Source organism: Columba livia, chromosome 19 (assembly GCF_036013475.1).
Source record: "Columba livia isolate bColLiv1 breed racing homer chromosome 19, bColLiv1.pat.W.v2, whole genome shotgun sequence".
NCBI lineage: Eukaryota > Metazoa > Chordata > Aves > Columbiformes > Columbidae > Columba > Columba livia.
The window spans coordinates 6388093-6401346 of record NC_088620.1 but is presented as its reverse complement, the minus strand read 5'-3'; the positions used below and the strand labels follow the sequence as shown (position 1 = coordinate 6401346).

Below are 13254 nucleotides of genomic sequence, written 5' to 3'. Positions count from 1 at the left end.
ACAGTATTAAGCCTATTTACATTTTCATTAAACGATTCCATTAGGTCTCAAGCTAGTTGAATGCCTTCAAATAATTCAGATAAGCAAAATTCTATCATCAAATTGCTTCATTCCAATAGTTCATAACTAGATGCAGAAGTAATAAGTAACAAACATTTAATTCAGAGAAGAGTTCAGAAGTGAGGACATTAGCAATAGAGATCAGAGTTAGGCATACAACTCATTATTTTTACTGGAAATGAGACTCATAAATCCCTGTGGCCCTTCTGAAAGCATAACCCTTAAAATACCAACTTGGATTCTTAGAGAAATTAATCCATACTAGCTAAAATATCCAAGATTTAAGATACACAAATAATGGCAAGGGAAACAATTACCTCCAGTTTTTTACAATTTTGTGCAATTCATATTTTCACGATTTTGTACTATATCATATAAATGCCCTACCTTGATAGTTTTGCTGATTTTTGTCCATCACACATTCATTTTCGTCCCCTGTACCCAGATCAACACCTTGCAACTCCACCTGGATGTCACTATGATCCGGTTTGAGCGAGTCAGCTGGTGAACAGTGAGGGAAAATAAAGCAAAAGTCAGTAAGTGACTGAAAAAGATTAAGTAGGGAGAGTTAAAACAGAAACAAACAAACAAAACCACCCCACCCTATGAATTCAAACTTGGTTCTCTGACAGTTTGGAACAGGAAAGTCATTTAAGGAAGAAGAACTATTGAAAATTACTTTACTGGTCACACAAAGCAGTGTTTGTACATACTTTTTAAATACCTAAACTATTTATAAGGATAACTACTAAGAATGTGAATTGCAAAGGCTTCCTAGCAACAAATGAAGATAAAGTCACCTTTGTAATGTAATAGTTAATCAATTATTAGTGCATTTTTAAACGCTTTATCTTAAGCTTGGAGAAAAGGCTAAAAAGTTTCTCCAATCTGAGCACTGATCATACACTAATCCTCCGCAATCTCCTATCACATCAGGTCTCAGAATTACTCCGTTTGTAGCACAGCAGTTACCCGGGGTGAAGAAATCCATGTGGAAAGGAAATCCCAGACTGCAGTGCTCATCCGTTCTGATTCATTTCAGGAACCAATCCAACATACAGCCCTTCTCAGAATTCTCCGTAGGTTTTGCACATACCAAAATTAATTGCTGTAGTCCTACCAACTGCAATAAGGTTGTTCCATACCACGACAACGTTCTCATTAACAACAAAGCATCCACAACCTCTGCCTTTGACAGCGGCTCACTTGCTATTCAATCAAATCTTGTTTCTTATATTTACATCTCCCCTCTCCCTCACCTATCCTTTACATCCCTACTCAGTTTTCAATCTAACTGCTAAGTGCATTTTGTTTTTAGCACTCCAAATCTTTATACGATACCCACTGCTCCTGGCCTCGCATTCATCATACTTTGCTGATCCAGGTACTTTGTCAGCACCTGAGTTTAAATTAACCCAGGCATGCTGTAAACAGACATGGATGACTTGACCGATCAGAGGAATATTGGAAAAACTTATTTATGCAGCAGAAACAAATACAGTATTTTTATACTCTTTTGTCTCCATTACAGACAGTTTTCATTAGACTTGGCATCCTATAACATTGACACATATGTGCGCATGTGTGGGCAACCTATGGAACTGTCATTTATTATATACTTTATGTCATGTATGCAAAGCACATTCCATTCCATACAAAGCTGTTTTACACTCTAGCACCAAAAAGAAAAAAAAGCATTTTTCAAGATCTGTATTTGCCTACTCAAGAAAATAATAAGATTAAGCAGCATTGTAGCTGTGTAAAAAAATTATCTGTTTTTATTTTCTGCTACAATGAGAGAAGCCACTATTTCGAGCAGCATTACAAGCCATTGTGTCTGCTCTTTATTTACCTCTCACTGATGTGCTTTCCTGTGCAGGCTCTTCTTCCAGGTTTTCAGTTACAGACTCATTCGATACCAACTCTCCATTTGTTTGTGCCTCAAGTTGTTTGGTTTGTACTTCACATGCTTTCAGACCTTCATTAGTTTGTAGTTTGGAATCTGACTTCTGCATGCAGGAGTTCAAAGGCACTTTTCCTAATGATCTGGATGATTTTAAGAGAATGGGCAGACGGGACTTCTTGTGCAGGTAAGTAGAATCAGTCTGAAAAAGGGAAGGAATAAAATGGAGAGTTGGCAACTCATGTAACAGTCAAGCAGAGGAAGTATAAACAAATATCCCAGGAAAAATAAACATTTTCCAGTAAGAGCAGTAGGTGTCACATTACAGAATCACAGAATGTTCAGGATTGGAAGGGACCTGGAAAGCCCATCCAGTGCAATCCCCCCATGGAGCAGGAACACCCAGATGAGGTTACACAGGAAGGTGTCCAGGCGGGTTGGAATGTCTGCACAGAAGGAGACTCCACAACCTCCCTGGGCAGCCTGGGCCAGGCTCTGCCACCCTCACTGGGAAGAAGTTTCTTCTCAAATTTAAGTGGAACCTCTTGTGTTCCAGTTTGAACCCATTACCCCTCATCCTATCATTGGTTGTCACCGAGAAGAGCCTGGCTCCATCCTCCTGACACTCACCCTTTAGATATCTGTAAATATTAATGAGGTAACCCCTCAGTCTCCTCTTGTCCAGCTCCAGAGCCCCAGCTCCCTCAGCCTTTCCTCACACGGGAGATGCTCCACTCCCTTCAGCATCTTTGTTGCCCTGCGCTGGACTCTCTGCAGCAGTTCCCTGTCCTGCTGGAACTGAGGGGCCACAACTGGACACAATATTCCAGGTGTGGTCTCCCCAGGGCAGAGCAGAGGGGCAGGAGAACCTCTCTGACCTACTGACCACCCCCTTCTAACCCACCCCAGGTACCATTGACCTTCCTGGCCACAAGGGCCCAGTGCTGGCTCATGGTCACCCTGCTGTCCCCAGGACCCCCAGGTCCCTTTCCCCTACGCTGCTCTCTAATAGGTCATTCCCCAACTTACACTGGAACCTGGGGTTGTTCCTACCCAGATACAAGACTCTACACTTGCCTTTGTTATATTTCATTAAATTTTTCCCTGCCCAACTCTCCAGCCTGTCCAGGTCTCTGGATGGCAGCACAGTTTCCAGTGTCAGCCACTCCTCCCAGCTTCGTGTCATCAGCAAACTTGCTGATAGTACACTCTATTCCCTCGTCCAAATAATTGATGAATATATTCAGTAATATAGGCCCCAGTACTGCTGTATGGTGTATTTCTGGTATGCTGTATATTGCTGTATGCTATATTTCCTGCTGTAACAGACATCCTATCATTGGAGTTGGGGGGAGAAGTTAAATTTCTTCAGTCATTCCATTTTAGCCTCTCACCTTTGACGACTGCATAAAATAAACGTGTCCCTGTTTAAACCACAGAGCATAAAATAGTGCTATCGCCAAAAAGATTAAAACATGCTATATGCTGATGAGAGTTATGGAATTGTGTGTAATAACAAAAATCAATAATGGCATGTTCAGATAGATTCAGTTAGGTTTTTTTTGGTGTTCATTTCCTCCACTAGCATCATAGGTCCCGTAATTTCTTCCACCACCCAGTGTATTCTGAAATACCTTTCCACATTAATTTCGTAGCAATTATACTCCTTACACAATTTAAAATAATAAAAAGCAAGTTCCATTTTCCTAATGACATACTCAATTCCTTTTGTACATACATGAATACAATATAATTTGGAGGCTGAAAAATAAATCCAGGCGGGATGAACTTCCTGCTAGTTTTACTAAACTGCACTAATAACGTCGAACAATTTCCAGCTGTCTGAGGGTTGTTGTCCAGACATATATGTCACCCAGATTACCCAAAGTCCAGTACAGGTAGCTATGCAAAATTATTTATAAAAGCCATTCAGAAGCAGAAGATACACCGCATTAGTGTGAACAAGATGCATTTAACACAATGGACTCAGGGATTGCACTGAGGTTACAACTGATTAAACTAGAGAGGAATCTGGAAAGTGCTGAATCAAAGCAGTATATATAAAGGGTGAGTGTCAGGAGGATGGAGCCAGGCTCTTCTCGGTGATAACCAATGATAGGACGAGGGGTAATGGGTACAAACTGGAACACAGGAGGTTCCACTTAAATTTGAGAAGAAACTTCTTCTCAGTAAGGGTGACAGAACACTGGCCCAGGCTGCCCAGGGAGGTTGTGGAGTCTCCTACTCCAGGGACATTCCAACCCACCTGGACACCTTCCTGTGTAACCTCATCTGGGTGTTCCTGCTCCATGGGGGGATTGCACTGGATGAGCTTTCCAGGGCCCTTTAACCCCTGACATTCTGGGATTCTGTGAAACAAGACAAAATTTTTTTGCGTTACTCAGGTTTTGATTTTTCAAGGGTATCAGAACCTATGGCTAAGACAGGCATGAATTTTCCAGGGCGCTTGCCAGGGACCAACCATACATACCAAAATCTTTTCCATAAAAACCCGAACTATACAAAATGTTTACGCCTGTACAGAGCAAAGGCTTATCAACATCTCCTGGTTTACAAGCCTCTTCCTTCAGAAAACTGAAGCCAACAGGAACAAGCCAGAATAAAAAAAGAGTTGTTCCCAATTGCCAGCTCACAGAAATCTCTTGATCACTGAAGTCATGGAAGCCGCTCTTTGCAGAAGGTGCTACAACGTTCTCTATTAGCAGTGCAAAAAATCAAAAGCAATACTCTCCTTGTCTGCAAGAGGGAAGATCTTCAAAGAGTTTTCAGCTTCGCTTCTCTAGCTGCTACTAAAACAATACAGATGAAGCCTTTAGCAGACACTTGTTCTCCCACCTCTTTGGTTGGGATCACAGACCGTCTGCAAACAAAAGGCTTGAAAATTTATCTGGCAAAAGCAAACTATGTCTGTACTCACAAAAGGGCTTCTGTGCACTGAGGTTCCAACCAAACACCAAGAGCTGAGCCCCAGTTTTATGGAGCATGACTGGTCATATTCTCAAAAAGCAAGACACAATGACAAGATGTTAATAAAAGCACAGAATTAAGATTCGGATTTGTTGAAATCTGACATTGACTCTTCACACGCCTGCTCTCAGACTTCATGCAAATTTTCAGTTCTGTAGATCTCGTTTGCCATTTAGACTTAATAAGCTTTCAGTTCAGAAGACTCTGGTTCTGAACTTTATGAACATCTATGCAGAGATATAAGGTACTACATAATCAGACCATTATGTTAGAAACAATCTCTTTTTCCAAAAGCTATAACATTTACTAGTATCCAGTCCCGGTGAGGATTGAAATTCAATTAATTAATGTTCTAAAGCACACTGAAGTATGCGATGAAAAGCTCTGAACATTAAGAACAATTATCTAAAATATATTTGGTTTACATCTCTTTTTCTAATTGTAAAAATTACACATGAGCAAGATTTAATATTAGAAATGAAACGTATTTTTCTCTTTTATACATGTATTCCCCAAGTACCCAAAAAAGAATTTTAAATAAACTTACTTCATTTGCTCTCCTTTTATAGAAAAGTCTTTCATGCTGTTCACCCTCCTTGTACACATTTTCTTGCTGATGTTCTCTTTCTGCATTTAATCTTGAATATTTTGGCTTTTCTTCTGAGGCTCCTTTTTTGCCTTCATGTTTGACTCTCATGACATTACTCTCTAAAGTCATTGTTTGTGTAGTTGCATCTTTCAATTCCGCTTTCAACAACTCTATATCCTTATTAATCTGCGGCACTGCATCCAGATAAAGCTTCTCTTTCCCATCAAAAGTTGATTTCAATTCTACTTGCCGCTTTAAGAATTTATTGACCTGCTTGAAATGTTTGAGTTCAGCTCTTAGTTGAATAATCATTTGTCTGAGATCTTTTTCATCCTTTTCCTCTATATCTTCACTTGAACATTCTTCCTCGGTTGTGTTCAGATGATCTAACAGTTCATTTACAATTTTCATTTGTTCTTGTCTGCTATACTCAGAAGAAAGAAAAGGCATGAATTTTGATCTTTATTTAAGCAAACATGAATACGTTCTAAGAAACTCTTTTGCAGTGTCTTGACTTGAAATTCCCAGGAGATTCCATTTTACTCATTAATGAATTACTCACTAATGAACAGAATGTTTGAAACCTTTTCACAACACGAAGTTATATCATAAATTATCTCACCAATGCTTTTCTCATATTTATGACCATATATACTCTACCGCCCCTCTCCCCATTTGTGAACAGATACTAAAGCTCTGGTCACTCCATCAATTGCAAACATTACATAGCAACATAAGATATATTAATAGAGTTTACCCTCTTATTTAACTACCTTAATAAAATGGTACCAGAAACACAGGAGACTCTAGATGTTGAGATTTTCTGAAAAATCTATCCCTTCATGTATTTCTAATGTAACAGGGAAGAAGGAAACCAAGAAAGCAGCCCAAAGCCTGCAAAACCAGGTTGCAGTATAAGTTGGGGAATGACCTATTAGAGAGCAGCGTAGGGGAAAGGGACCTGGGGGTCCTGGGGACAGCAGGATGACCATGAGCCAGCACTGGGCCCTTGTGGCCAGGAAGGCCAATGGTACCTGGGGTGGATTAGAAGGGGGTGGTCAGTAGGTCAGAGTGGTTCTCCTGCCCCTCTACTCTGCCCTGGTGAGACCACACCTGGAATATTGTGTCCAGTTGTGGCCCCTCAGTTCCAGCAGGACAGGGAACTGCTGGAGAGAGTCCAGCGCAGCCACCAAGATGCTGAAGGGAGTGGAGCATCTCCCGTGTGAGGAAAGGCTGAGGGAGCTGGGGCTCTGGAGCTGGACAAGAAGAGACTGAGGGGTGACCTCATTCATGTTTACAGATATCTAAAGGGTGAGTGTCAGGAGGATGGAGCCAGGCTCTTCTCAGTGACAACCAGTGATAGGATGAGGGGTAATGGGTTCAAACTGGAACACAAAAGATTCCACTCAAATTTGAGAAGAAACTTCTTCTCAGTGAGGGTGCAGAGCCTGGCCCAGGCTGCCCAGGGAGGTTGTGGAGTCTCCTTCTCTGCAGACATTCCAACCCGCCTGGACACCTTCCTGTGTAACCTCATCTGGGTGTTCCTGCTCCAGAGGGGCGACTGCAATGGATGAGCTTTCCAGGTCCCTTCCAATCCCTGACATTCTGGAATTCTGTGAAACCAGCTCACTTCAGACCAGCAAACCGCCCCAGATAACAACTGGTCCATGGCCAACAGTTTGGAGCACAATGTTTTAAGAGAAACTTAAGCTAAATAAGAGGCATTTAAAGAATAAGAAAGCTCTCGAATTCTACAGATGTTTTCATGTGTCCAATAGAGAGCTGTTTGTGCCACTAAGCATATAAACCAGTATTTAAGACAACTGCATTTGTACAGCTAGCATTTGAAATGGCAGAAGCTAACTAGGCTTTTATGTCTTTGGTACCTAGTGTCACGAGTGAGAATTCAGTTATGCAAAGTACAGGCTCATCACCAGTCAATCTGGTCATTTTTACTTGAACATCGAAAAGATCACACACTAGAATGGTAAAGATGATGATGCTGGAATCACTCATTAGCAGACTTGTGAGAAAAGTTAACACATAAAACAATGTTATCTATTCATCTCCTCAGAGGGTAGTATCTCCTCAGAGGGTAGTATCTCCTCATTTACCAATAACTAGTGCTTTGACAACTAAGCCCATTTATGCCTTTTGGAGAGACTAGGCCCACCCTGCAAACAGCCACTACAGTAAAGCTCCGTATACCAGTAACTTTGGAGAGGTTTTTTCCTTGTAATGGGTTTTTCATAAGGATTTCTACTGATAGTATGTTTCCTAATTACTTAATTGCATGATAGACTAAAATGGCTCTGAAGGCACCTTGCCAATCTCTCAGGTAAATTAGACAGTGCCATTATCTAAATTCACTTTAGCAAAATTACTTTCTTCTCTTCTTAAATAGAAACACTGTCAAAAGCAGAGCATATCCCTCATACTTACGTAGATTCCAGTACAGATGTTCTATTTTCTCTTAAAGGAGATGTGAGCAAGTTCTCTTCTGTTTCATGTTCACTCATTCCTGTTCTGTCAAAGTGTTTCCCATTTGTATCATGTTCAAACTGAGGCTTATTTGGACTCCTATAATGTCTATCTTTGCAAAAACTCTCTGAATAGCCTGATGGAGTTATCTGCGAAAAAATTGGAAACATTTTCTTATTACACAGGTATTTAATGTTCTACTAAATTCAGGGCTGTAATCTTTTTGTAATCGGGTTTTGTAATTCCTGTAATTCCTGATGCTCTTTATCTACATTAAAAAGCATCCATAGACATTTCACTTACTATTTATTAATAGCAAAACTAATTAACATCTACTTCATATGATTAATTCATAGTGATCAGTTGTTTAGTAAGTAGTAAGCAGATTTCCCTGAAGGTCATTATCTATGAAGAGTTATGAAACTTCTAGAATGTAGCCTGTAGATTGCAGCAAACCTTTTTATTAGTTCACCTTTGAATCACCTGTCTTTACAGTACTAAATTCTGTCCTGTAATCTCCAGATGGGAGCCCTGATGGCCAGGACAAGAAGCAGTTTGAAGTATTTACAAACTGCCCTTTTTTTGTATGTAACACCATAGACATGTCCTAGGAAATTTCTACTCAGGTTCTTGCCAGTATTTCAACCACCATTTAAAATCAGTGAAAGTCTCTTGATTAAATTACATGAGAATCCATACTGGGCCCATTTGGATCCGGTTTCCATTAGCAGCAAGAAATAAAGGTGTTAAAGAGTCAAGAGAACCTTTACAATACATTACTTACCTGTTTATCCACCTCACAAGGAAAATCCAAAGATACCTGAAGGCATACCTAGTACACAGAGAAACACAGAAATTACAGATTTCAAAGAACAGAACATCATTATTCTTCAACATTACTAACCAATATGCCACATTTCATGTTATATTTTGGCATGTTATGATTTACACAGAACCACAGAATGCTCGGGATTGGAAGGGACCTGGAAAGCTCATCCAGTGCAATCCCCCCATGGAGCAGGAACACCCAGATGAGGTTACACAGGAAAGTGTCCAGGCGGGTTGGAATGTCTGCAGAGAAGGAGACTCCACAACCTCCCTGGGCAGCCTGGGCCAGGCTCTGCACCCTCACTGAGAAGAAGTTTCTTCTCAAATTTGAGTGGAATCTTTTGTGTTCCAGTTTGAACCCATTACCCCTCGTCCTATCACTGGTTGTCACTGAGAAGAGCCTGGCTCCATCCTCCTGCAACTCACCCTTTAGATATCTGTAAACATGAATGAGGTCACCCCTCAGTCTCCTCTTGTCCAGCTCCAGAGCCCCAGCTCCCTCAGCCTTTCCTCATAAGGGTGATGTTCTTAATCATCTTAATCATCTTTGTTGCCCTGCGCTGAACTCTCTTCTCCAGCAGTTTCCTGTCCTGCTGGAACTGAGGGGCCCAGAACTGGCCACAATATTCCAGATGTGGTCTCCCCAGGGCAGAGTAGAGGGGCAGGAGAACCTCTCTGACCACCCCCCTTCTAATCCACCCCAGGATGCAATTGGCCTTCCTGGTCACGAGGGCACAGTGCTGGCTCATGGTCACCAGGACCGCCAGGTCCCTTTTCACTGCTCCCCAACAGCTCACTCCCAACTTATACTGGAATCTGGGGTTCTTCCTACCCAGATGCAAGACTCTACACTTGCCCTTGTTATATTTCATTAAATTTTTCCCCACCCAACTCTCCAGCCTGTCCAGGTCTCTGGATGGCAGCACAGCCTCTGACATGTCAGCCACTCCTGGAAGGTTCAACTTTAATTACACTGCATGATCTTCTAAGGTCCCTTGCAACACGAGTTATTTTATGATTCTAGAATGCTTTATATTACTTCTATTTTGAATGACAGAATAAGAGGACAGCAGATCTTTGTGTGTATGAAAATGTGGTCAACAAGTTACCAAAATATCAGGTATTTCAACCCTGAAGAAGGATCTATCATGACTGCAAAACCCTAGCAGCAGAAAAATAGAGGAAAAAGCTTTCAGAAACTCTTTAGGACAACAATTAGTTGAAAGCAAAATCATATACCAAGAGAAGTATGCTTTGTTTGCAAAAGACTTCATGTTCTAAGAAAATGTTTAAAGGCATGCAGAGAAAAGAGCACTGAAACATAATGTACCCAGACTGGAGTCCTACCTGGCTGACCCTCTCAGAAAATGGACTGTTCCGTTTCTTCCTGTCATTGTCACCATCTTCAGTCTCCATCACAGGCTCCTCTGTTATTTCAAGACACTACACAAAGTATGGAATGATGTGAAAATGTAGCACAAAAAAAATACTGTGAGATGAAACATGCATAAATAAGTCAGTGATATGTCTTAAAAGAGAAATAAAAAAAGCCTGTAATACAAAGTAACAAACACGGAATTAGATTTCTTCAACAAGATCAAAGACAATTAATATAAAACCCAGGCATGACTCATATTAAATACAGTGAAACTTGATCTTACACATTCCTTCATTTTCATTTAACCCTTTCTCCTCAGAATTTACAAAAAAAATACAAAAATCCCTTAACCTCTTCTGGCAAATGCCTCCTGTCTCCAGCCATGTTCTAATTGTGCCTACTTTATTTGGCAATTTCCAGAATTTATTTTCACTTGCTACACAATTTAGGAAGAAATAGATGCTTGTAAAACAAAGCCCATGGGCAAGGCTGCTTGAAGGTAAAGGGGCCCAAGATAGCTGGTCAGTGTTCAGGGACTGTTTCTACCGGGCACAAGATCAGAGCATCCCAACACATAGGAAGTCAAGGAAGGGAGCCGCGAGACCTGTGTGGTTAAACACCGCATTTGTGTATCAAAATTAAACTTATTTGCACATATAACTTATCCACCCACAAGAATCGTCTTTTATGACTCAATATTTTTAATATTTGCGTTTCCCAGGCCATTACTTGGATCAATAAGTGATGCTTCTTAGAATGAAACTCTCCCCTGAGAAGCAGGTTATGGGACACTATGACAATAAATGACGCAGTTTCAGCCTGGTCCTACAGTTCTGTGTCTGAGAGGCTGAAAATAAACCTTCTGCGCTCCAAGGAGCACAACCTAATGTTCAACAAAAGATTAAAAGAAAATAAGTGTCTTAAGGCAAGGAAAAAAATAGTCTACCAAGACTAAGCTACCTGTTTAAAGTATTTCCTTGGAGACTGGAAACCTTGAGAATGTTTTTCCTAAACGAACCACTGATACACTTGGTTTGCAAAGATCCCTGGAGGCTGAAATCACTGAGGCCACTTCTCTCGGAGAAAGCAGATGTTCAGAGGACAGTACAAAAACAACCTTTTCCTCTCCTCCTTCTCCCTCCCTTCCGAACACGAAGCCAAGAAGCGGAGTCCTGGGGGCTGTCAGACCTTTGGGAGATGCCCTGCAGAGGCGCCAACGTGCAGATTCGTCTGATTTGTGCTCAAAAAGAAAGACGGGTTCATTTTAAGAACCCGAGAAGGATACATCTCCCTGTGTCTGTCCAAATTCCTCTTATAGCACATATGTTAGTGTCATCTCAGTACTACCTGCCAACAAATTCTAGCCCAAAATACGCACAAAAAAAATAGAACTTCGGGTTTTTTGACAATGGTTATTAGTATGCAAAACACACTGTTGTCACAATCCATAAGCCAAAAACTTGGCTGCTATTTATTGCCAAGAGTGATAAAATGGTACCTCTCAAACTAAAAACTTTTACTTGCAAATCCTTCAACCTTTGAGCTCCATAGTACTATTAACATTCTGGCCCAGGTTAAAATACCATATTTTACTTCCCTATTTTACCAGAATGTTGAGGTTTGTTTCTATTTTACAAGCTTCATTCTTTGTCATTCTACATTTAATTTCACGTAGACAGTTTTTTAAGTAGCCCCATATGTTCTTTTCATGCTGAGACAAATGCAGGAGTGCACAGTGTCTTGTCATGATCATCTTAGTGTCTTGTCATGATCATCTTAGCAATGGACACGAATTCTTTGGGCATTAACGACAGCATCGGTGGGGGGGCAGCACCCTCTGCCGGATGATGAGGCAAATTGCTAAATATAATTAATCTATAGCAAGTGCATGCACTCTGAAACAGATTGCCCACAAGCTTTTCATGCAAACCTATTACAGTAACATGTAAATTCATTATTTTAATGAAAGCCATGGCATCCCTGAAGGCCAATCTATAAATTAAAACATATTTCAATTAAAGGTAACATGAGCACGTCTTAAAATTGAGAACAGTGAGAATATTTTGTGACTTTTGATGATTGTTCCCATTGCATCTGCAGCACATACAGTAAAAGACATGACCCTTTTTCCAGATTCTGCAGAATAAACTGTCCTGCAGAAAATCATCAATGCCACTGTCGCAGGTCTAGAATTAGGCAATCCCTACACAGAACTGATTCAAATTATGCCTGATTTTTAATGGAGTTAATTCAGAAATCCATGACACAAAATACCAGCAACATCACTATTCCTTTAATATTTTTACCTTTCTATTCAATATGTGGCACGCAAGAACAATGTAACTGAAAGCAAAAACCACAGCACAATATAAAGAAAGGTACCACATTATAACAAGCTGGAAGGATCACCAGAACCTGCGAGACCCTCCTGAACACCCTCCAGCATTCACACATAATAAGACACATGGGGACACAGCACCCAAAATTCTTCTCAGTGGAAGGATTTTGCCAAGATCTCTTCTTCCCCACAGCTCAAAGCAGCCTTGGCTTTGGGCAAAAGAACGGAACCCACCAGGATCACCTCCTTGCACCCCTCAACAATCCATCACTTCTTCATATACTTATATGTGCTACACCGAGAAACAAACATGTTTAAGTGACCCAACACGCTATTCTTTCTTTTTTGGCCTCAGTGAACCTTAGTTGTTCTGTAGATGCAGAGAAGATATGAACTGAGCTCTTACAGAACCAGACACAGCCTGAGAATGACTCTTGAACAGCAGACATTCAGTAATAGCTAAAATGTTATATAAGATAGTGCCTTCTTTGTAAAATTAACTATTTCCTCCCCTTTCAATTGGCAAAAAAAAAGTATCACATACCCAATTAATATTTTAATGTGTAAGTTGTTTCCTTAAAATCAACTTGAGACATCACTGAGCACTTGCATTGAGCTGATTCTGTTGTGCTAACATCTTGAAGTTGTTTACATCATTAATTTAAAAAGTTATTATAAGGAATTAGCAA

The 13254-nt window shown here is 40.6% G+C and overlaps 1 protein-coding gene across 2 annotated transcripts in view; it reads right to left on the bottom strand.

The window, feature by feature from the left end:
• The window catches only part of CDK5RAP2 (CDK5 regulatory subunit associated protein 2), a 72038-nt gene that overhangs the window by 25689 nt on the left and 33095 nt on the right, over positions 1–13254 (bottom strand). For both annotated transcript variants that reach the window (XM_065035937.1, XM_065035938.1), the window contains 6 exons: positions 10197–10292; positions 8806–8853; positions 7983–8170; positions 5499–5964; positions 1913–2165; positions 448–561 (listed from right to left, as the gene is read on the bottom strand). In XM_065035937.1, coding sequence (XP_064892009.1) covers positions 448–561; positions 1913–2165; positions 5499–5964; positions 7983–8170; positions 8806–8853; positions 10197–10292 — 1165 coding nt within the window. The remainder of the gene's footprint in view (positions 1–447; positions 562–1912; positions 2166–5498; positions 5965–7982; positions 8171–8805; positions 8854–10196; positions 10293–13254) is intronic.